Genomic DNA, 23,795 nt, shown 5'->3' on the forward strand with positions numbered 1-23,795 from the left:
CTACAAATCTTGGTTCCTAAAGTTCCAATGGACTTCTAACTCTGCTGTTATTTTGATCCATAGCTAGGGAAACAGCCAACAGTGGCATCTAGTGGCCTATTTTAGGCATTTCATAGCAAAAGGCGTTGGAGACGAAGGCTTTAAATCTGGATTTAAAAATATATATAATTCATTGGACTGAGAACCTTATAAAATTATCAGTTTTTGAACACATTCTGTATAGACAACTGCATGTGCACTTATTTTTTGGTATCTGGAGACCTTTCATAGCAGCCTATGTATAGATTTGCCACCATCGTTGGGTTTTTATTGGTTTTATTTCCTATTGTCAAAAAATTTATTTTATGTCATTTATAGTCTGCCTTTCTCACTGAGACTCAGGGCGGATTACACAGTGTGAAATTAGTACAGTCAGTATCAAGGGCATTCCCTTAAACAATGCCATAGGGTAAATAAATACAAGTTTACAAAGATGTAGCATTAAGCAAGGATCCAGTACAGAGTTGGAGAAATGCTGAAACAGAACATAAATCAATTCTAGGACTGACATTAGACAACATGAAGCACATAGGAGCACATATTTAAAGCAACAGGTAATATGTAAGGCAACATAGTGCTGAAGTTCTGGGAAAAACCCAGCCCATCTCTCTGGGAATTGCCAGACTGCACAGTAAAACGATAGAATTTCAATAGTAAAGAGTCCAGTAGCACCTTTAAGACTAACCAACTTCATGGTAGCGTCAGCTTTCGAGAACCACAGCTCTCTTGGTCAGATGCATCTGATGATGCATCTGACCAAGAGAGCTGTGGTTCTCGAAAGCTTATGCTACCATAAAGTTGGTTAGTCTTAAAGGTGCTACTGGACTCTTTACTATTTTGCGACTAGACTAACACAGCGAACTCCTCTGAATTTCTGATAATTCCCAGAGAGCATTTTTAATTTTTCTAGTGCTGCTGCTCTCAGCTGTGGGGCGGAGGATGCCCTGCCCTTCATCCAAATCTCTCTCCAAATTTTGAAACTTCTTAAGAAGTAGAAGAAATGAAAAGGCTTCTCGCCCTTCTAGCGCCCCTCCGGCCCGCTCCCGCCTCTCCTGGCGGCCCGCCCTCTTCCCCTCAGAGGCGCCCTAATGGCGGCGGGCGGGAAATTCGAGCGCCATTTTGCGCTCCTCCCTCAGCGTGGAGGGGGAGCGCTGGAGTTCATCTCCCCCCCCCCTCAAAATGGCGCGACGGAGAGACGAAGCCTTTGAGGAGGCGGACGAGCGGTTTTCAGACCCTGAGGTATTGGGAGGGAGGGAAGGGGAGGCTGTTACGGAGCGCCTCAAGGGGCGCCTTTCCTTTACAGAAAAGAAGCGGCGAAATCGCCTCACAGCTGCCTTTCGCCCCCCCCCCCTCCGATCCGCGGCCGCCGCCTCTAGCCGCCTTTCCCCCCCGCACAGCCATTCCCCCTCGCCCCCAGCTTTGGTCCCCCGAAGAGGCCAGCCTCCAGGTGGGGAAACCAAAGGAATACACGGCCGTGGTTGTGAAAATGTTGAGTGAGCGGAGGGGGCTAAACGGACCGCTCTGATCAGAGATAAAAACATGGCCTACCTTTATGGCCCTGACCTGGGTAGCCTCGTCAGATCTCTCAAACTAAGCAGGGTGGGTTGCCAGCCTCCAGGTGGGGCTGGAGATCTCCCGGAACTACAACGGATCTCCAGGCCACAGAGATCACTGGAGAAAATGGCTGCTTTGGAGGGTAGACTCTATGACATTATACCCCATTGAGGCTCCTCTCCTCCCCAAATTCCATTTTTTCCAGGGTCCACCCCCCCAAAGCCCAGGAATTTCCCAACCTGGATCTGGTAGTCCTAGATGAGAGACCTCCAAGGAAGACCGGGGTTGCAGAGGCAGGTGATGGTAAACCATCTCTGTGAGTCTCTTGCCAGGAAAACCCCACAAGGAGTTGCTATAAGTCAGATATGACTTGAGGGCAGGATTTTGTCCTGACCTGGACAGCCCAAGCAAGCCTGAGCTCATCAAATCCCAGAAGCTAAGCAGGGTCGGCGTTGGTTAGTAATTGGATGAGAGACCTCCAATAAAGACCACTGTTGCAGAGGCAGGCAATGGTAAACCATCTCCGTGAGTCTCTTGCCATGGAAACTCCACCAGGGTTGTGATAAATCAGCTATGACTTGAGGGCAGGATTTTGCCCTACCCTAGATAGCCCAGGTGAGCCTGATCTTGTCAAATCCCAGAAGCTAAGCTGGGTCGGCCTTGGTTAGTAATTGGATGAGAGACCTCCAGTAAAGACCAGGATTGCAGAGGCAGGCAATGGTAAACCATCTCTGTTAGTCTCTTGCCATGAAACCCCCATCAGGGGTTGCCATAAGTCAGCTATGCCTTGGGGGCATTCACCACCACCACCACCTTTATGGTTAATGGGAAACCCCTTACTGCCTTTCTGCTTGAGATGAGAAAAAACGAACTGATGATTTGTGGATTTGATTTCTAAGAAGATAAATTTGGGGGAAAAATAAATAGAAGGGGGACAGTATAGAAAAGGTACATTTTGGAAGTATCAGATCTACATGTATGATTTATTTATTTATTTAATGTCAATTATAGTCCGCCTTTCACACTGAGACTCAAGGTGGATTACACAGTGTGAGATTAGTACAGTCAATTTCAAGGGTATTTCCATAAACAATTCCATAAGGTAAATAAATGCAATTTACAAAGACATAACATTAGTAAGAATCCAATACAGAGTTGAAGAAATGCTGAAACAGAGCACAAGCAATTCTGGCATTAGACATTAGACAGCATGAAGCACCAGTAGTACATAGGAGAACATATTTAAAGCAACAGATAATTCGTAAGGCAACGTAGTGGCGAGGTCTATGGTCCCTAACTCATTAATGAAGCATCATACAATACCGCTCTCCTATCTGAGTGGGAAGCCTTTTTGAATAATTCGTTTTGCATCGTTTGTGGAAAGCTAGGAGAGGGGGTGGGGTCTCCTGACTTCCAGACAGTAGGAGCCACTACAGAGAAAGTTTGTAAAGATATGACATGTTGTAGAGAAAAAGGGAAAATGAAGTATGTATTATTTTTCTTTGGTTTTTTCCTTTAATTTTTGTTATTCTCTTTTTCTCTCTCCTTTTTATTCCTTTTTCTTTCTATTTTCTCTGCCTTTTTAATTGGGCTTTTAATCTTATCAAGAAAATAAATATTCTTGGGGAGGGGGGAAGGGAATAAACCACCATGATAACAGACTCTAATAGACAGTAACAACAATGTAACTTAACAATAACAATATAACCAAGATAATCAGAAAGTTACAAAAATCTCCCATTATACATGTTTGTTACCTATAAATATTCTTGAATACGTTCATTATACAATACTTTCATAACTATTTCTGAAACATGAGTGGGAAAATACCTCGCCCAAATAAAGGCTAGAAGGGCTCCAAAACATACTTTTACAATTCATGATGAATGTGTTTAGGAATATTTAGATGTAATGGACATGTATAATGGGAAGATTTTTGTAACTTTTCTGATTATAACTGTTAAATTATTATAAATTACATCATTGTTACTGTCTATTAGAGTCAGTTATCACAGTGATTTATTCCTTTTGTTTCCTCTTTTTACTGTGACTCTAATATATATTAACCTCTAGGTTGGGGCTGGAGGTCTTCCGAAATTACAACTGATCTCAAGGCCATAAAGATCAGTTCACCTGGAGAAAATGGATGCTTTGTGGGGTAACCTCTGTGGCATTATAACCCTCTGGGGTTCCTCCCCTCCCCAAACCCTGCCTTCCTCAGGCTCCACCCCCCCAAATCTCCAGGAATTTCCCAATCTAGAGTTGTCAACCCCACATTGCCCCTCTCTTTTGCCCCTGCCCCAGCTCGGACACTCTTCAGCACAAATGTGCCTCTCTTTTGGGAAATTTACCCTCCCTTTTCCCAGTCCCCATTTTAGATTCTTTTTTTTGCAAGGGTTGCCAGCTCCAGGTTGGGAAATTCCTGGAGAATTTGGGGGTGGAGTATGCAGATGGTAGAATTTGGGGAGGGGAGGCCCTCAGGGGAATATAATTTTAATTGTTATTTTATTTATGTCCTTTATAGTTCGCCTTTCACACTGAGGCTCAAAGCGGATTACAGTATGAGTCAGCGCAGTCAATTTTAAATATATTTCCATAAACAATGTAATAGGGTACATACATTTATATTTTTTAATTTATTTTATTTGTAGATTTGCAAAGATTTAAAATCGGCAGAAATCCAATACAGAGCTGAAGAAATGCTGAAACAAAGCACAAGCAATTCTAAGACTGACATATTAAAACAACGTAGAAGCTATTCAGTAGTATCATACTTATAGCAACAGACAGATAACGAGATACGGATCCAATAGCTCCTTAATTAAGATGCTGTTGGACCCAGATCTTGCTCTTCAACTACCGACCAAAATAGCAACAGAGAGTACATAGCAGTAAAGGCTATAGTCCCTAATCCTTTACTGATGCATCTCTTGTTTAGACCACTTCCTTACAGTTACAGCCCTCCTGAGCAAAAAGCTGTCTTGAATGCCATAGAGTCCATCTTCCAAAACAGCTGTTTCCTCTAGGGGAACTGATCTTTCACCTGGAGTTCAGTTGTTTTTCTGGGAGATCTCCAGCTACTATCTGGAAGTGGCAACTGTAAGGAGGACGTCTTTTAAGTTTGTTGAAAAAGCCCCTTCTGCCTGCATTTAAGTATCTGCAGATGGGTCCCTGTTGACTGTTCAATTTTATTTATGTTCTTTATAGTCCACCTTTCTCATTGAGACTCCAGGCAGATTACTTAATACATGTCAGTGATGTCAATGCAGTCAATAGGATGAGACCTCTAATAAACAATGTAATAATGCTAGACTTGTAGAAATCTGAAACCAGTTATAAGTATTATTATTATTTATAGTCCATCTTTCTCACTGAGATCCAAGACAGATGGCATACTACAAGTAAATACAATATAACCAATGGCTAGGACAACAGAGCAAGAATACAATCTGATCAAACAATTGGGACATTCAATAAAAACAGAAACAATTGGGTACAGTAGCAGCAAATTTGAAAACTAGCAAAAAGCCGAATACAGAGATGAAACCCTTCTCAGATAAAGCATTCTCAATTAAGCATGACAAGTTAAACAATGCACTTTCAGTTTGTGTGATGGTACAAACCAATTTCCAACACTGCACAGATGGCAAAAATATTTCATATTTTGCTTAATGTCCAAAAATTATAATTCTGGTGTACACTCCCAAAGACTTGAAATCGGGGTTAAAGGCATACATAATTTTCTCTGGGTGGTTTGCACAGATCTTTGTCCCACTCCCAATTTCTTATTGCTGCTGTTGCTTAGCAGTATATTTTAACTGGAAAACTATTGTTTGGCATATCTTGCATTGCTTGCTTGTTTTCATCTCTGTTGAACATTTTAAAACAGAAAAGTGACTCCTAAATTTGCAGAACAATAAATAAATAACTTCTTTACCTGCAGAGTTGCATTCTTTTGAGGAGTACTTGGAATTTGGGGCATAAAATTCCCAGCTTCCTGATTAGTAATTTTATGTATTGCTCTTAAAATAACGCTTCTTCCCGTGAGATAGCTTTGTCTTAAATTAAGCATGTTATAAGGCTGGTTTTTAGACTTTGTATCGTAAAATTATGCATTTTACTGTTTTAAATGTGTTGTAACTTGCCTTTGGGATGAAAAACAGGGCTACGTACATTTTTAATATTCTAAAATATATTATATACGTAGCAAAGGCCTGCACAATTTGCAATCCCCCCATCAGACAGTCTGCTAGCCCTGGATGGTGGCTTGTGAGAGACTTGTAAGAGTAGCCATGTTGGGTCAGACTCTTATCTATTGCAGTATGTCGTTACCATCAATGGTCAGCCAGATCATTCCAGGATGCCCATAAGAAGGGCATGAAAGCAGTTTGTCTCTGATATCTGTAAGCTTTCTGTGAACATGTAGGTCCTGTATCCTTTTTCTGTTGATGGCTCTGTCGGTCTAATTCCCTTTTAAAGTCAAGAAACCTGTGGCCATTGCCACATATTGTGGCAGGGAGTTCCTCAAGTTGTGTGGAAAAAGTACTTTTGTTGTGAATCTACTGCCCATCAACTTTACTGGGTTCCTCTCTGAGTTCCAGTATTATGGGAGAGGGAGAAATAGGTACTCTTTTTCCACTTCCTTTGCATTATGCATAATATAAATCTCAAGTTTGGTCTTTAATAAACCTGGTTTTGTTGCATGCCAGTGGATCACAAGATGCGCAGGACTGATGTAACATGTAGGGGACTGACTCAATGTATGGATTTACAAAGTGTGTTCTGTAACTTTTCCTTCTCATCCTCTCCAGAGACTGAGGGCTGCCGTGCACTACACGGTTGCTTGCCTCTGTGAAGAAGTTGCAGAAGACAAAGAGATCCAGTTTAGTAAACAAGCTATTGCCGCTATTTCTGAGATGACCTTCAGACAGTGTGGTATGGCATTTCTGTGCATATTTATATTTGTCCGTTGAAGCAATCAGCATTTTAATGCTTTTCAAAAATAGAAACGGAATTATACATGCCGTGGAGCTGACTTAATGATTTGTTTCCCTTTTCTTACCAGTAGAGGGAGCCCTAGACAAATTCTGAAAGGTCTGTTGTACAAAAGGCCAAACATCCCCCCCCAACCCATACACACACCTGATTTAACTATTGCTTTAAACAGTGTTTTTTGTACTCTAAGCTCTAATTGTTCTGTAAAGATATATGTGAGCTTTGATAACTGAGTAATTAAGTTGCTCAGATGGAGGAAACAGGCTAGAATTAGTGGTTTATAGATCCAGATGGCTTCTTGGGTCACCTGATCACTGCTGGACTAAAAACTGTAGTACCACCTTCTGGTCAGCTGAAGTGGACAGGAAGCTAACTCTGCTTTATGTGGTGGTGGGGAAAGAGTCCCTGGCCCAAGACATCCTTCCCTCCATGCGCTCACTCCCTGTTTCCTGTGCATATTGTCCAAATTTTACATATTTCTGTACCAGTCTTTTCCCCCACTCTGCCCCTCCAAACAATCCAAATTTAGCTACAATTTTGAAGGAAAAAAAAGATTCAAAAGAGAGAACGAGTCATGTGTGATTTTCGTCCTGAGACGAAAAAGTCTAGTTGGTGAGTGAGGTTTATAGGGGACACGGAGTCCTGGCTGTGGCTTTGCACGCTGCGTGTTGTCAACTTGCATGCTGCTTGATCTAGCAAAGGATGGTCAGGGCAGTGACTTGAAGCCTGCAGGCAAAGAATGGGTTGATTAACTCAGATCTATGTGAAATCGTGCCACTTCTCTGCCTCTTTCTTTAAGTTTCCTTTTATTAATCTACGTATTTGTCCAGCTTCCTGCCTCCCAGTCAGTTGCTTACTTGCTGCCCTCCTTCGGTCGCCTTACCTCTGTATATTTTGCCTCAGAGTACTTATGGACCTCTTTCCATTCTTCATTTTGCCTTACCAGTCTGCTTCCATCTGTAGAGCCTGTGTGAACTTTCATCATAGCCAAACTGATCACTCTCTGTCCTACCACAAAAAATCTAGACTGCAAACCTTCTGACTGCTTCTGAGCAATTGGAATGTTTGTGCATGTTCTGTGCCGCCATACCAGCTCAGTCAATCAACGTTGATCAGCAAGAAGCACAATGTAGTTGAATTTAACAGAACAACAGAGAGAGGTTGATTAGCAGTAGATACTGTGCTAATGTATATGATAAATCCCATGAAATTATTCTTTCTTCTAGACCAGGGGAGAAAAAAAGTTGTAATAATTTTTTTACTTTCCTTTTCAGACATCTTTGCACAGGACCTTGAAATGTTTGCTAAGTAAGTACTATGGAGAGATGCAATACTTAGAAAGGGACAGTGATTTGGATCCTGTAGGGCAGGGGCACGTGGGTGTGTGCAGACACAGTTCTTTCCCACCCTCCCCTTCGCCCAGTAGTTCCCTGAGACCTCCAGTGACACAGGATGTTGTAAAGACAAAACACACACACCGGGGTTGGATTCAGAAGGGGGGACCAGAATGGCACTGTTTCTGCCCCAAAAGAGTTTCTGCTGATGGAAAAGGAAGGGAAAGCGATTTCATTTGGTTTTCCTTCTTCAGTGCAGTTCTCCCAGGCCATGTGGCCTTTTTATCCATGCAAGTCCTACAGACACAAGTAGCAGTGTTTTGGAAGTCTCATTGTACTCCACAGGGTCTAAGTCTGTGTGTATTTGGTAAAAAATCTAGATGTTGAAAAGTTTCCCTCTTCCTGCTTTTCCCAGAAGCAAGCTGATGTAGATTTTTAGAATTAGGCTTTGATGGAGCCATTTATGTTTTGTCAGGGCCAAGAGTTCTATTATTTTGTAGTCTGAATGCAGGGTATTGATTCAGACCAGTAAGCTTTTCTTCCTCCCCCCCACCCCACGAGCCCCCCATTCTTCTAAAGCTTTGCTGAGTACTTGGCTCAAAGAGCAGTTGCTTTTTCCCTAGAAGTGTGTAGCTCTCAAAGACCCTGGATTCATTGGTAGATGTTCCCCCCTCCCTACTTTATTCTCGGAATCACTCTGGAAGCTAGTATAAAGCGAGGATATGTATGTACACAACTCACATACAAAAGCAAATTGCCGAGAGGATAATGACGCCTTTGTGTTGAGTCTTGCCTCCAGAGCGTAGCTTGCGTGTGGATTGTGTTCTGCCTAATGTAATTGCATGCAGGTGTATGGCTAAACTGCAGCAAACAGCGGTCGGAGGGTCCCCTTTTGTAAGCAGCAAATAGAACCCCTTCAAGAGCAGGGTAAGTAGGTGGTTTGATTTCAGCTTTTCAAAGGAGTCTGTCCTGCCCTCACAACTGATGGGCTCCCGCCTGTCAAATCAGAGCTATCACTAGTGGAGAATGTTTGCTGTGACATCTTATTTTTATGAAACTCTTTGAGTTTTGGAAGCTAGATTTTTTTTTTTTTTGCTACACAAAGTTGTTGTTTTGACACTTAAGTGTTGGACAGGGGGCTTTAAATTGGAATGAAATAGACATCTGCAGCTGCTTCTGACTGGTCCTTTCCCAGTCTTATCACCCCCTCCTCCCCCTTCATCTGCTGTGTGTAGCAGAACTCTAGCAGGTGGCTCTATAGCAAGTGAGGAAGGGAGAGGGCAGGCTTCATGTCAAAAAAGGTCACAAAAGCAACTCTTAGACTAACTCCTGGGAGACTGCTGGCCAGAGCTTGGGAGCATCTCGTTTGGCCTAACGCGTTCATAAGGGATGATTCGGTATACTTGCCAGGGAACGTTAATGGGGACATGCTAGAACGTGACAGTGACTGAATGACAAAATATTAACAGCCTTTCTGGAAGACCAGAAAGTTGTAGTGGAAAATGTAGTTTGCTGAAGGTACTTGGAGAAGGAAGCAAGGTATAGGTGTTTATATGTGAGCAAATGCTAGAGGCCTCTGAACCAAGATAGGAGGGCCGAAGCGCTTGGTGCTAAATGTGAACACAGTCACAGTGGGTGTTTCAGAAACCTGGTGGAATGAGGGGAAATCACCAGGATAATGGGTATTCCTGGGTATGGACACTGTAGAAAGTTCATGACTGACGTGATGGGGTGGGATGGCTCTATATTTCAAAGAATAACAAATTTCAAATCTAACAAGTCAGAAAACAGGACGACTAACCTCAGCCTCCAGATTTCTATGGGTGAAGATATTAGGCCTGAAAGATAACTACTGGAGATGTATCATTGCCCATCTAATTAAAACTTTGTAGAACGATCTTGAGGTGGAGGCAGAAGTGGGAGGCAATGAAATCATACTGTAACTACGGGTGACTTCCACGCTTATTGCATTATATGCAAATGGTAAATGCGTGTTCCAGTCTTAACAAAAGGAAATTTCTAAATACTGTATATGATTCTGCTTTGAAATAGTTTCAGAACTAACTAGAGGGGGGAGGCGACTCTGGACTTGGTTCTGATTGGTGCTCAATTCCTGGTGTGAGGTATGAAAGCATTGTTGGAGCAGCTGGGAACAGTGACTACAGTGCTGTTAAGTTCTGTGTTTTTGCCTGTAGAAAGTTACCCAGAAGGTCCATCACAGCCACATTTGATTTCAGAAGAGGAAACTTCTTAAAAATGAGGGGATTACTTAAAAGGAAGTTGAAAGCAAGAGCAGGATGCTTGGAAATAATTTATGATGACAATAATTAGAGCTCGGATATAATGGATACCTCAGATGATGAAAGGTACCATCAAAGCTAGGAGGATGCCAATGTGGTTTTTAAGCAAAGTCCCGGAAACCATAAAAGGCAAGCAGGCTTCCTTTAAAAAGAGGAAGTCTTGCCCAAATGGGGGAAGCAAGAAGGCGCAAAGGATGATAGAAAGGCAAGCAAAATGAAAACTTGGGGAGCATATTAGTAAAAACCTTAAGGCACAAGTTAAAACATGTTTTAAATTCATGAGAAGTAAAATCCCAGCCAGCTGAGACGCTGGGCCATTAGTCAGAAAAGGAGTGAAGGGATAAGGAAATTGGAGGATAAGGAAATTGCAGAGAAGCTAATGAATTCTTTGGGTCAGTCTTTGTTATGGAAGATGTGTGGTGGTTAACCACATGGGATCTGCTGTTTCAGTGAGGGTGTCTGTAGAACTGAGATAACAGAGAGGTGATAAGAGATGAGGTTCTAGGGCTAATTGAACTGATCAGTCACTGGGTCTGGATGGCATACTGAAATGTGAAATTGTTGATTTAACAAAAATAAGCAACCCTAACAGATGAGTCAAAAATAGCAATCCTAACCTAATGGAACAGCAGGATTTGAGTCTAGCGGCACCTTAGAGACCAACAAGATTTTCAGGGTATGATCTTTTGAGAGTCAGACACAAAGAAGGGAGCTCTGAATCTCAAAAGCTTCTACCCAGAAAATCTTGTTGGTCTCTGAGATGCCACCGGACTCGAATCCTGCTGTTCTCCCACAGACCAGCACAGCTACCCTCTAAAACTAACTTAAGGGAGGCAACAGAAGGAGGTGAAGGTGGAGATAAACACTCTGCAACATGCTGGTTAAGCGGTTGGGTTGCAAATCAGCACTCTGTTCGAATCTCGCTACTGGGATGAGCTCAGCAAGTGGTCTTGGGTCAGCCACTCCTCTCAGCCCCAGCTCCCCAGCTGTATTGTTGGGATAATAACAACTTCGTTCAGCACCCTGAGTGGGACATTAATATGTCCAGATGAGTGGTATATAAGCACAGTTCCGGTTATAATTATTTATTCTAGTTATACACACTTCGGGTGGGGGAACTAAGCAGTCATGCTGACAGTTTCATGGAAATGGTGGGTTTGGAGAAGGCACTTGAAGGAAGTGAGAGAGGTGGTATCACACAAGAGTTCTGGGAGGCAGTTGCAGACGCTCAGGGCAGCCAAGGAGCAGGAGATAGCCAGATGGCTGAGGGTGCCCTGAGCTGGAAGAACGACGGGCAAGGACAGGGTGTTTAGCAGGCTGTGAGCAGAGAAATGGGGGAGGAGAAAAGAATGTGAGGGGTTTGTGCTGGCTCTGGATGCATATTTATTTATTTAGGAAATTTCTGTGTCGCCTCATCAGAATCCTGCGGCGGCTTTCAGTTAAAATAACAACAGTTTTTGATTGACCAACACAGGTTCCAGTAAATCCAGGCATGCTTTTACATAAAATCTGTATAACCTTTGGGTGGTTTTGAGTTTCCCCGTAGCAAAGCATGCCTAACAGAGAAATCCTAAGCAGAGTTACTCCAGTCTAAACCTGTTAATTTCAGTGGGCTTAGACTGGAGTAACTCTGTTTAGGATTTCACTGTTAGACTACACTGATGTCATCCACTTGCGTTTCAGAAATGCTGTGAAGTTCTTTTAGTCTTCCAGCCATGTTCCACCTTGTTTACAACACTTTCAAGGCTCCATTCGCACCTTGAGCTTTGCTATTGATATTGCTGCTTTTCCCCATTTGCACCGTTGCCTCTCTTCAGAAGCCCAATTTTTTTTTTTGCCGGAGCTCCTTGTCTCAGAACTATAAGAAGAGCTCTGAAGGACCAGGCTAAGCATCCATCTGGTCTGTCTTTCAGTTTCCAGCAGTAGCCAGTCGACTGTTTGCCATTTGGAATGCTTTATCAATCCTGATTGCACATCCTCTGCCACCAATGCCTGCCTGCCTGCCTGCATACTTATTCTTCTGGGTCATTGGAGGTTGGTTTACTTGTTGCAAATTGCGGTTCTAAATCAGCGCCTTTATATAACAGGCAAGCATGTAATTGTGTAAATCAAGTGGGACTCGAATGACTCACAAAGCACCTGGCCTGCAGCAGCAAGATCTCTCAGCTTTGTTTGTCAGCTTGGTTTGTAAGGTTTGTTGAGGCACCGCAACCCTCCCCCCCCCCCACTTCCTTTATCACTGATTTGGTTTTCAGTGTCTTAAATACCTTTGGCAAGTGCAGGTAGAAGAAGATGCAGTAGTAATGTTAACCTTTTTATTTTTCTCTACAAGGGTTAAGACAAGGCAATTTGATCCAGCCCCTTACTCATTCTGTGAAATCTTTGTGTGTTTGTGTGTGTTCACACTGCTTGTCTGTTTCCATACTTAAAAAAAGCAAAGCCTCCATGAAGACAGAAAACAAACATGCAAGGAAATGAGTAGATTTACTAGTTTCTCCTTGACATGCTAGTTTTCCACTCACAGGAAGATCTGTCTCTGTCTCTGTCTCTCTCTCACACACACACACACAAACAAATAAAAAAAAGAGCTGCGCAAATTGTAATATTTCCTTACCTGTAATTGAAAGAGACAGAATCCAGAGCCAGTTTGGTGTAGTGCTTAATCTGGAGAACCGGGTTTGATTCCCCACTCCTCCACTCGAAGCCAGCTGTGTGACCTTGGGTCAGCCACAGCTCTTTCAGAGCTCTCTCAGCCCCACCCACCTCACAGGGTGTTCTGTTGTGGGGATAATAATGACATACTTTGTAAACTGCTCTGAGTGGGTGTTAAGTTGTCCCGAAGAGCGGTATATAAATTGAATGTTGTTGAACTATAAATTGAACTATATGATTTGAGGGGCATGTAGTTCTCTCTTTTGTCTTGAAAGAAAGGGATGGGGTGACAGCAGAATCAGGCTTCCTCTCAGACAAAGCAAGATCTCAATGGCTGTGAAAAGAGCCAGGGTGAAGAAGCAGTCAATGAGGCAAGAAGATGGAGCAAGCCAACAGCATGGTATAATGACTTGGAACGTGCTCAACAATGACCCCAAAACCGCCGTGTCAAGGCTGGCAAACGCTTTGCTCCTGTTAAAAAGCAGCCTAAAACTGCTGCCTCCTTCTTCTTCATATCTAAATAAGTGCCTTTACTTGTTTTCTGCTACCACCAGAAGCAATTTGTGTTTTGGTAGTTATCTGTATCTCCCCCCCCCCCCCCCGCCCCTTTCTTTCTTCTCACAGGCATGCAAAACGAATTACGGTTAAACCTGAAGATGTGAAACTTTTGTCTAGAAGGAGCAACTCATTGGTGAGTTGAGAGGCTTAGATGAGAGCCTTGTTTTCTTACTACATGATTTCTAAACGAAGTAATACCTGTCGCTACCTCATCTATCTTTTCTACTTGGGATTAGATAATAGCCTGGCAACAACAAACATTGTCTTTAGATGCCTGTTGCATTTCTCATTTTGCTTCTATACTCTTGCTCTTCTCTGAAGTGTAGTGAGCACACTGGAGCAGTATTAATTCTGGCTTTAAGAACACCGTTGTGAAACTGTGTGGACAGATGTAATAAAATGAATGTGTCCAGCATCCTTGTGACATTCTGACACAGGAGTTTCTCGGGTGTGCTTGGTTAGTTCTCTTGATGGTCACATTCAGCCTCTCAAATGATTGGAAGTTGATGAAGGGCAGTGCTCGCTGTTGCCAGGAACCCCTAATTTCCAGGCACTTTGAAGCAGATTGACAAAAACAGGTGTATAGGATGCTACCTAGGCACCTCTCCAGGTTTCAGATTCTGGGGCTACCGGGCATTGTAGAATATGCATAACTGCTGAGGAGGCCATCTTCAGCACTAGACTGAGTTGGAAAAAGCCCTTTTTTGCAGCTGCATTAACTTGCTTCTTTAGCCGCAATGCTAGATCTAGTATAACCGCTGGGCAAAACTGAGTCTGCAGGGGTCAACAGAACCCCGCTGCACTTCAAGATCTAGTGAATAGACAGATTGATTTTAAGTTGTTGGGTTTTAATAGTTTGAAATAACATTTTTCTGTGTATCTAAAACATTGCACCCTCCCCTAGAGGCCCATTTCATAGAGTGAAGGGTGTGATATGAATGATTTAAATAAGTGAGATCCACAGAGCTGTTTTTTCCAGCCATAGTCATGAATCGCTAGCAATGTCTGCTTGTGGCCTGCATTGATATGTATATCAGAGGCAACGCTTTCAGGATAGGTTTTGTCCCATCTTTTGCCTATGAAGCTACGCACGCAGCCCAGACTTTGTAAAAATAACACCAAGTTTTACTTTCTCACTCAGAATGGCGTGGCTTCTAATTTTAACCTAACATTTAGGTTAAATTTCTCCTTCCAGCTGCTGTCTGAGCAATATGTTGCTGTCTTGGAAAAAATTGTGGGTAAAGGGTGTAGTTGAGTTGTGCGTCCTTGAGCTAACAGCTGCAGTGCAGCTTAATTGGGCATGGAACGTCTTGTCAGGAAGAACAAGACGGTTGTGCCCGTCTGCACTCCGAGACTGCAGCTGTCCTAGTTAATAGTCCCTCTTTTTGAAACACATTTATTATTAGCGTCACTCTAATAGGGGAGTTGAGGCAGAGCAATACTTTACAAGCAGAAGGCCTGGGGCTTGCACTGGAATCTGCCATGTGGTATCTATAACCATCCCGGAGACAAAGACTACTTTATACAAAGAGCATTTAATATACTAGAGCTGAATCAGATTGCATTTGTAGGGAATAACCAAGTTGGGGGTTCAGACACCATTGGAGCTCTTTAAATGATCAGGATTTTGTAAGATGTGTCCACCTAGATGAAGCTACCTACAGTTCTCCGCTCTATACTGATAGAGATCAGGCAAGTGGACATGGATCAGCCCTTCTCAACCATAGTGCTTAAACTCTGCAACTCTTTCCCTCCAGGAATCTCCTCCTCTCTTTCCTCTGAGAACTACCCACATGTCTCCAGTGAAATACCCCGCCCCTTGCCCCGTTTAGGACACTCAGGATATTTGATTGCAACTGAGATGTTGTTACTATAACACACCAGCATCTTTTCATGCTCCCCAGGGCAATTTATGCCCTTGGAAATTTGTGTCCTTGGTTTGCAGCCATAGCCTTTCAACTCCTCCTTAGGACTTTTAAAAATTTATTTCAGAGGGCATTTTGGAATGGTTTTCATAGTTCTAATGCTGCTTGATTCCTTCAGCGGTTGACATTTTAATGTGATTTGCTTATCTTCTGTTGTATTTTTCTTCTTAAAAATCCCAATGCCAATGTTATCTCTCTATTCACAAGTTACCTTTAACGTGATGAGAAAGTTCCCATCCTCCGAGTCTTTGTATTATTGTACAGCCTTAATCATTCATTCCTTGGCACCCTGGCGGCAAACCCTGTACATCACCTCCCTTTAGGGACTCAGGGTTGCTTTTTAAGCAGGCTGAATAGCTGCTCTTGTCTCTGTTTCAAGCTGAAGTACATCACTCAGAAGAGCGAAGAACTTACCTTGAAAAAACCTGCAAAGAAAAAAAGGACATCCGGCACTAAAAATGGTGGGAAAATCTCTGATGAGCAGGCGGGGCCTGCTGTAGCTGACAGTGAAGACTCCAACATGGCCTGACTCCTTTTCTCTTTGGCTGTCTCAGGACTCTGTCTTCCATCAAAGAGCAACACAGGTCTGGTTTTGCCACGCAGCATTCGGCATCTGCCTGCCTTTGAGCTGGACTCACTGTGGTTAGTGTTAAGGAAGTGCCATATAACTGGGGTGTTGGTTTCATCTTGGAAAACACATGTGAGAAATGGATACTTTAAAGGGTTCATGAAAGAAAGATTTGTGTACATGGAAAAATGGCTGCAGCTTTGCTGTATAGTAATAGAGACGAGGCAGGTGGACATGTGGATCAGTTCTTCTCAGCCGTTTACGTTTTTGTATTTCCAAGGGGGAAACTATCACTAATTTATTTTTTTCAGGCTGCAGGAGCACTTATTATTAAAGGACTGGTGGTAATGTCTACTCACTACTATAACATTTAAATTCCACTTCATTTAAAAAATGCTTGAGGTGACTTACGATGTTAAATTAAAACAATAAAAACATACAAAAAGCCAGGAGTGTAAAAGCTGATGAGTAAAACTATTAAAAGTGTTATCAAGCAGATTAAACATACAGTTCTAAAAGGCCATCCATAATAGCAGTAGCCCTAAAAACAATAGCATCATCTTAAAAAACCAACAAAGAGCCAGCGGAAATAAGAGCTAAGTGAATAAAAGAGTTCATGGTGGAAGATAACCAATTATGCAAGAATAAATATGGTTGTCTGGTGTCTTGTAAAACATAGAAGATGAACCTTGGCTTCGAGGGCAGAGAGCTTGGCCATCCTACTGTTTGAGACATCTCTCTTCATGGATATTTAGCAGGTGTGCATGCAGTGTACTGTGTGTACATGAGGTTTTAAAATAATATTTAACATTTTATTTCACTCAAACAGTGTGCCATCTGGTGCATGCAAGGCCAAGATCTCATGGTCTCCCAAACTCTCAAATTTAAATTAGGCAGAATATAGAGGAAAGGAGGGAGTGAATAATGGATTGGCAAAAATGGGCTGGGGGCGGTTAAATTGGTAGTGCTGGGAAAGATTTTGCAGGTGAAGGCGGCTGACATCCAAAACGGTGCTTAGACTTCAACTCCCACTCACCCAGGGGAATTTTTGATTTTTCCTCTGCTGTCAGTGCGTTTGCTCGTTCCATTGCATATACTGTTTATGACCCTCCCCTCAGTTTCAAAAGCAGTTTGCCATGTAGCAGAGCTGGGAAAATACCGTTCAAGTAAGAACTAGTCTAAAGCCTTGCCCACTGAACTAATTTTGCGGGTGGGGTGAGGTTGATCCCTGACCAATGTGCTTTTCTAGAGGGGAACTGCCAATGAAGCAGGTGCTAGGAGGCTGAGAGAAAAGGAAGGCCCCAAGTTCCTAAAAGTGGGAGTGTGAAATAGAGGTGAAGAGGGGGTGTTGATGGCTTTAATAAAGATGTCAGACAAGAGCAAGATGACAGACAGCTGATCTTTCAAAGAGTTAAAGCAGGAAAGGGGAGTGTTGGAAGAGATGGGAGGCCTTAAAGATGAAGGCTTGGAAGAAAAGCAGGATGGAGGAACAGAGGTGATAATGTAAAGATAAGGGAAGGAGATGGCCTTTAGCACAGGTATTTTAACGTGACTGAACAAGACAAAGGACAGAAAGACAGGGAGCCCGTGAGGTTGATTGCTTTGTTTCCCCCTTGCCTACCCCCCCCCCAATACTAGGAAGCTGATGGCATTTTGTCAGTGTTAAATCCATTAATGCCAGAAAAGGGAAAGAACCAGTTCTGCTCTTTCAGTTACAGCCTGTCAATAACTTTCAAAGCAGTTGGTAGAGGAACTGCTTCTTGTCCCATCCTTCTGGCACAAATCTATGCTCTAGCAATCCTCTTCTTGGTGCGTGTGTGGAGATGAAGGATTTAACAAACTTGACTTCTTCCTTCTCCCACCAAACAGCTGAGTGTTTCAGAAGGGGAGACATGGCCTGAATTTTACTTTTGTTCAGAACTTGGGTTTCTTTGCATTAAAAAAAAAAAAGAACTTGGGTCTCTTGCTATGTTATTCAGACTGCAGATGACACTGAAAATTCCTAAACTTTGTTGCTATTGAAGATGTTGTCATAAAAAGCTCATTCTGGATATATCTCGAGGCTGTTTTGCAGCTTTCTCTCTTGTTCACAGTAGGCTTTCTCCCCTCCCTGCCTTAAACTCATCCATAAAATCCACCATAGTGAATCATTTGTTGCTAAATCACCCTATTTTGTGCTCAAAGCAGCCTTAATCATTATGGGAATAATGGTGAGGAAATGAGGTTTGGTTGTTTTTTTTAGCAAATAAAAATGCAAACACAGCTTAAATTATCAGTAAATGTACTCTAATGGCAACAGCACCCAGAGGCTCTAATTAAGGGTTAAAACCACACAAGATGCACAATTTGGGGACGTAATTGCTCTCTGGTTTGTGCGTCATTGCTTGAGCTGGGGTGGGGGAGTAGAAGTGAAGAGGGGGTGTTGACGGCTTTAATAAAAAAACAAACTTATTAAGTTGGGAAGTGTTACGTCCCCCTCCCCACAAAAGTACAAAATATAACTTGCAAGCAGGTGTCGCTTGTAGCAGAACAGAACCAAATGGCATTCCTTGCTCAGTCCCCGCTCTGCCTATTTCTCTTGTTGCTCGTCTCTTTTCCCTGGTCCATGGGGGCTGCAGCTGCATCGGTTCCTATTTCAGAAGGGCTCGTGTGGAAAGACCGCAAGGTAAGCAGAGAACGGAAGAAAGTTCATCGCTGAGTCGCCCATGATTAACACAGCCAAGATTTTAAGCATGTTTTTAATCACAGGGCATTCTCTTCAGCAAGCTTTAAACGTGACATTAACCAAGGAAAGTGAATCGGTAGGGACTGGGTTTTTTAATAGGTGAAGATGATGTTTCGGCTGGTGTGTAAAATGAATAGGAAAATACTAAAAGTGGACTTTGCTCCCATTATGTTAAAAATGCAGGCTCTTAATGCTTCAGTTTCTCAAAAAAGGCATTGATCCTGAGGCATGGGTAGTACGCAATTGATTAAAATTTAATGGAATGGCTGAAGGTAAAATGATTGTCTACCTTCTTAATTGGTGTACTATGTTGGTTTACAGTTGGTAGTTCCTTCTGCACCATGCAAGCTTCAAGTTGAGCCTTTATTAATGTCTACTCAGAAGTCAGTATAATTTTCTTCAGCAGTGCTTCCTTCCAAGTAATGTGACTGTACTGCAGCCTTAGGTTGCAATTGTAAGCTTGCTTACTTGTAAGGCCATAGAATTTACTTCTGAGTAAATGTGGTTAGGATGGGAACGTATGCCTCACTGCACTGGCACCTGTTTGGCCTGGCACATACAAAATGACAGCTTTATAAAAATAATTTTATGTAGGTTTCATACAGTAGTTCTAAGTGGTGGTAGAGAGTGCCCTCAAGTCATAGCTGATTTATGGGGACCTCTGGTGGGGTTTTCTTGGCAAGAGACTAACAGAAGCGGTTTGCCATAGCCTGCCTCTGCAGCCCTGGTCTTCATTGGAGGTCTCCCATCCAATTACTAACCAAGGTCAACCCTGCTTAGCTTTTGAGATCTGACAAGATCAAGCTCACCTGGGCTATCCAGGCCAGGTTGTAGTCCTAAGTAGCTCACTGAAAATAGCTGGCTTAGATTGGAGCAACTATGCATAGGATTGCTCTTCTAGCCCCCTTTCCATACTGAAATTAAGCCTTAGTATGTGTGATTGGTCTGAACGCGTATTCTTACCCTGTTGTCTCAATTTTCCTCTCCTTTTATTTTCTCCCTTTAAAGAGAATCCAGGCTAGCGAATTATCATCTCGTATTCTATTAAACAGCATGCATGTTGATGTTACAATATGCCAAATAAATATTTTACTATTTTAATGAAAATCTAAGCATTTGGTTTTTATGGGGTTGCACATTGAGAACTCATGGCTAACCAAGGATGTGGGAAGAATGATTCGGAAATTACCCCCCCCCCCCGGGATTATATGAGTGCCAAGGGAGCAAACTAATATCTTCTGTTTTCCTTCTAGCAGACTCTGCTCCTCTCAATGTCCAGCACCTCCTGAAGCCGTCCCAGTCTTCCTCAGGCCATTGGCAATGGGGTGGGTGGGGGAGGTGCATTTGCTCATGGTCAGTTGACACAGTCATATTTTTCTGCATGATATGGGGAAGGCTCCCTAATATATAGAAACCCTTATCTTGTCTGTAAATAGCTCGAGATTGCTGTTTTAATGAGTGACAAAAGCCACCTTCTTTACTAGGAGGTAAAATGAAAATAACGAGTTGAACACAAGTACAGACAATAGAAATGTGACTGTGTCATGGATTTTAAAATGGAGGTATAGTTTGTTGGCTAAGCTAGCTTTGAAACGTGGATGAACTTGCCCTCTAGTCTTCATTGTATATGTTTCAGCTCATAAAGATAATACACCAAAGCTCCTCGTTTATCAATATAATTGAACGCTGCTACGGGTTTTTTAAAAACGGTCATTAAAAGAGCCCTCCTAAGACTTTTCAACTCTGAGAGAGTGCTTGATTTACTGTACTCTTCTTGAAAAAGATCCAAGAACCAGCTACATAAAATTCACCATTAAAACTATACTTTTCATCAAAATTATTGGATAATCTAGTGTGTGAACTTGACAGTTTATTAGCTTGTCACCTTTGTCATAATTTTTTTTTTACTAAAGCCTTTTTGATTGAAGCATTGATTTAGAGTAGAATTCTTAAAAGGGATTCCACAAAGCACTGAAGAAATTTTCTTTGCAGGTCTGCTTAATAGTGAAGCAAAAAGGATGAGTAAATACCTCTTCCCGTGTTTCAAAACACACGCACTCCTCGCCCCATAGGAGAAAGCAGAACACAAAGGCGGAAAACCACCAGTTGTTGGGTCCCTGTCAGTGAAGGAGCTCATCCATCATTCCTGTCCCTTCTGCCCCTGACTGAGAGCTAGATAAGGCATCCATAAGGTGGTAAGACTCAGTCTGAGCTGTATTAGTTGAGACGGTAGCTGTGGACTGAGTCTGTGGAATACTACATTTTTTAAAAAAAAACGTATATAGAAAGCTAGCATATCAGGTAGAAGGATCTGAGCCTAGCATCCTTGACATGCTAGCTCTCAAGATTCAGGGATCTTTAAAATGTGAAAACATTCAGTGATATGACCCCTTTGTAGCTTTTAACCGTACACAGGCTAGACACGGTGACCAGCTCATTGAGAACTAGACCCAAGAGGGGAAGCGAGATCACTCAAGAGTCCCAAGCTGAATTGTAGAGTGACAAAATATTTGGAATTTCCCCCTAGTTCTACTCCCAGCTCTCTTCTTTAGGCGCGGGCTAGGAAATTATAACAGAACAAGCCAAACCGAGTGGCCCCTGCAGGGACCGTGGCCTTCAGCAGCACCAACCGTGTGCGTTAGCTCGCCTGCTCCTTCCACAAACTGCTGGCCGTGCAGGTGGAGCCCATTGATGATGTGACCCTGGTGATGGTTGAAAGGTCTGGGCCAAGTGGCCCCTGAAGCGCTGGCAGAGTTGCTGGGGATGAGCTCTGCTTGCTCCTGGCCCCCCATGATCCTCAAGTGGCCCACCAGGATGTTTCCCTGTAAGTTGAATGGCCAGTCCCACCCCCCACCCCCCTTCCCACTCTAGAGCTCCATAAGGGAACTCTCAACCATGTGAGCAAGCCAATCCCCCCCATCCCCCCTGCCCCCCCCAGTTCTTTTCAGGTTGGGTATTTGTGGGGAGGATTTTTGTGTGGTTAATTTATGACGTCATGGTTTTCTGCATACACAGTGAAATCCCAATGTATATAGAAACCCCTTCCTTTTCTGGGAAGGACCTGATTTGACTGCTGTTGCAATTGGCACAAGCCCCTCCCCCACATTAATAATAACATAATATTTGATTTATATGCTGCCCTTCAGGATGACTTAACTCCCTCTCAGAGCAGTTTACAAAGTATGCCATTATTATCCCCACAACAACTGCCCTGTGAGGTGGGTGGGGCCAAGAGAGCCCCTAGAAGCTGTGACTGACCCAAGGTCACCCAGCTGGCTTCAAGTGGAGGAGTGGGGAATTTAATTTACTGTTAAATACAGTGATAATGGTACCATATTTACTCAAAAGGAAGACAACTCTGAATGTAAAACAACTTCCCCCAATATTGTTATATACAGAAACTTTTATATTATTGGATATAACTTGTATGTGCATGCAAATGACCCCCCTCCTTTTTTTGATGGCACGCCTGGGGGGGAAAAAAAACTACTCTTGCGTTTCAGTAAATGTAATATTTTTGCTTCTTCCAGCTATTTCATGGGCCTGGCTTTCTGTAGCAATACCTAACTTGCATTTGCTTCCTTCACAAGTATTTGCAGGTGCCGGCAGATATAACCAGGAGTGAGGTACTTGCTTTCCTCTCTGGGCTGGCCAACTTGGCATCTCATGTGAATGAGGCACCCCTGTCAAGGCAGGAAAAGACGGATCTCCGCCCCAGGCAAGAGCGGGCAACCTTTCCTCAGCCCCCGCTTCGGGAAAAGGCACCTTGCAAGAACTTCTTCTGGAAGACTTTCTCCTCCTGCTAACAGAACTGTCTCCCTGGAATGCTTCCTTAACACCACTGGACTTTCTTGAGATGAGTATGACCAGTGAGAGCTCTCTCTTGGGAGCTAGCGCTCTTGTATGATTAAATTTCTTACCCTCCCGTTTGTCCATAATTAGACCCAGGGAAACAAAGAGAGTCTTGTGGCACCTGACGACTAAGCAGATTTTTTCTTGTGGCAGAATCCTTCATGAACCAGATGTGCACTTTGTCCAATGTGCAGTTACCTTCCAGTGGCAGATGTGTGCATGGGTACAAGCGGAAGAAAGGGGTGGTGGGCGAGTCATTTCAAAGTAAGGCCAGAATGTCAAGCCATCAAGAGATTGGTATATGAGGTCACAACATGTAGCATGTGTGAAAACGGGATCCAGTCAAAAAAAGTGAACGATCCCATCACTGGAGATGGACAACTCATTTCCCATTCCCAGTCCCTGTTGAGACCAAGACTGGCTGCCTTCCATTGTTAACCGTCCTCTGTTCATGATGGCCATGAACACTGCTTTGCTCTGCTCCTTCCCCTCCTTCCCTTTTATGTGCAATATGATTGAAATCGTCTTGGTTTAGGAAGCCTTCAGTCGAACTCTTGTATATAAGCAAACTATTATTATAGTATACTGTAATCTCTGGATGTGACTACTTTATACCTTTGAAAGGATGATTAGGGGTGAGGGGCCCATTTAACTTCAAGTTAAACATTTACTGCAAAACCTTGTTGAAATTTCCTGGCATGCATGTATGCATAAGCGCACAGCCTTTCTTTCTGTGTGAAGACTCCCAACACTCGATGACAATGGAACTCTGTGTTGGTGCTTTTGGTGCAGTTACAGAATTACAGAAACGTGGCTGGAGTGGGGTGGGGGACTGGATTGTTGGCAGGTTAAAGTGTTCTCCACCTGGCTACATAGCCTCAAATGAACTGGCTTTGTAAGTAAGACTGAAGAGGTGCGGTGGGGGAGGACAGCACACACAGGAACACTTCAGGTGTGCCTTGTAGACAACTGCAAGTGAACCAACGAAGAAATGTTGTCCTAACTTGCCTGTTCCCCCACCCCCCGCTGTTTGCTGAGTTTGTGCCAAAGTACAATAGTCTTGACGCGCTGAAATAAAACATTGCTGTGCATAACTAAACTTTTGAGCTGTATTCTTATGCAGAGAGAACATGAAGTGTGGATTTCAAAATGCATCCTTGTGCAGTCCCTGTTCAAGATTGCTGACATATATTTGAACTCTGTCATATTTGTGCATGACTTGAATGATATTAGAAGCATCCTGCCAATGGCATTCCCCCCACCCCACTAATTAACTCCTCATCCTGCAGGCTT

At 43.0% G+C, this 23,795-nt stretch overlaps 2 protein-coding genes across 3 annotated transcripts; both read left to right on the forward strand.

Moving 5' to 3' along the window:
• The first annotated feature begins 1,194 nt into the window (after positions 1–1,194).
• Positions 1,195–16,230, forward strand: CENPS (centromere protein S). 2 transcript variants are annotated; one of them, XM_055001137.1, is made up of 6 exons: positions 1,195–1,278; positions 6,405–6,528; positions 7,863–7,896; positions 13,499–13,565; positions 15,737–15,818; positions 15,912–16,230. In XM_055001137.1, exons 1-6 carry the CDS (start codon positions 1,219–1,221, stop codon positions 16,220–16,222), a joined length of 678 nt encoding a protein of 225 aa, XP_054857112.1. In that variant the 5' UTR covers positions 1,195–1,218; the 3' UTR covers positions 16,223–16,230. The 2 variants fall into 2 exon arrangements, with proteins under 2 accessions (XP_054857112.1, XP_054857113.1); XM_055001138.1 differs by having other exon boundaries at positions 15,737–16,021.
• A 2,225-nt stretch (positions 16,231–18,455) lies between these two features.
• Positions 18,456–23,586, forward strand: CORT (cortistatin). Its single transcript, XM_055001140.1, has 2 exons — positions 18,456–18,590; positions 22,241–23,586. Exons 1-2 carry the CDS (start codon positions 18,465–18,467, stop codon positions 22,454–22,456), a joined length of 342 nt encoding a protein of 113 aa, XP_054857115.1. The 5' UTR covers positions 18,456–18,464; the 3' UTR covers positions 22,457–23,586.
• Positions 23,587–23,795: the final 209 nt, after the last annotated feature.

This window comes from Eublepharis macularius, chromosome 17 (genome assembly GCF_028583425.1).
Source record: "Eublepharis macularius isolate TG4126 chromosome 17, MPM_Emac_v1.0, whole genome shotgun sequence".
NCBI classification, from domain to species: domain Eukaryota; kingdom Metazoa; phylum Chordata; class Lepidosauria; order Squamata; family Eublepharidae; genus Eublepharis; species Eublepharis macularius.

What these genes read in the sequence shown, in the direction of transcription:
- CENPS (XM_055001137.1), top strand. Translation starts at nt 1,219, where the DNA reads ATGGCGCGACGGAGAGACGAAGCCTTTGAGGAGGCGGACGAGCGGTTT. An exon ending in GATGACCTTCAGACAGTGTG is followed by an intron (nt 6,529 to 7,862) that starts GTATGGCATTTC and finishes TTTCCTTTTCAG; the next exon opens with ACATCTTTGCACAGGACCTT. An exon ending in CTAGAAGGAGCAACTCATTG is followed by an intron (nt 13,566 to 15,736) that starts GTGAGTTGAGAG and finishes CTCTGTTTCAAG; the next exon opens with CTGAAGTACATCACTCAGAA.
- CORT (XM_055001140.1), top strand. Translation starts at nt 18,465, where the DNA reads ATGGCATTCCTTGCTCAGTCCCCGCTCTGCCTATTTCTCTTGTTGCTC. An exon ending in TCGTGTGGAAAGACCGCAAG is followed by an intron (nt 18,591 to 22,240) that starts GTAAGCAGAGAA and finishes TTCCTTCACAAG; the next exon opens with TATTTGCAGGTGCCGGCAGA.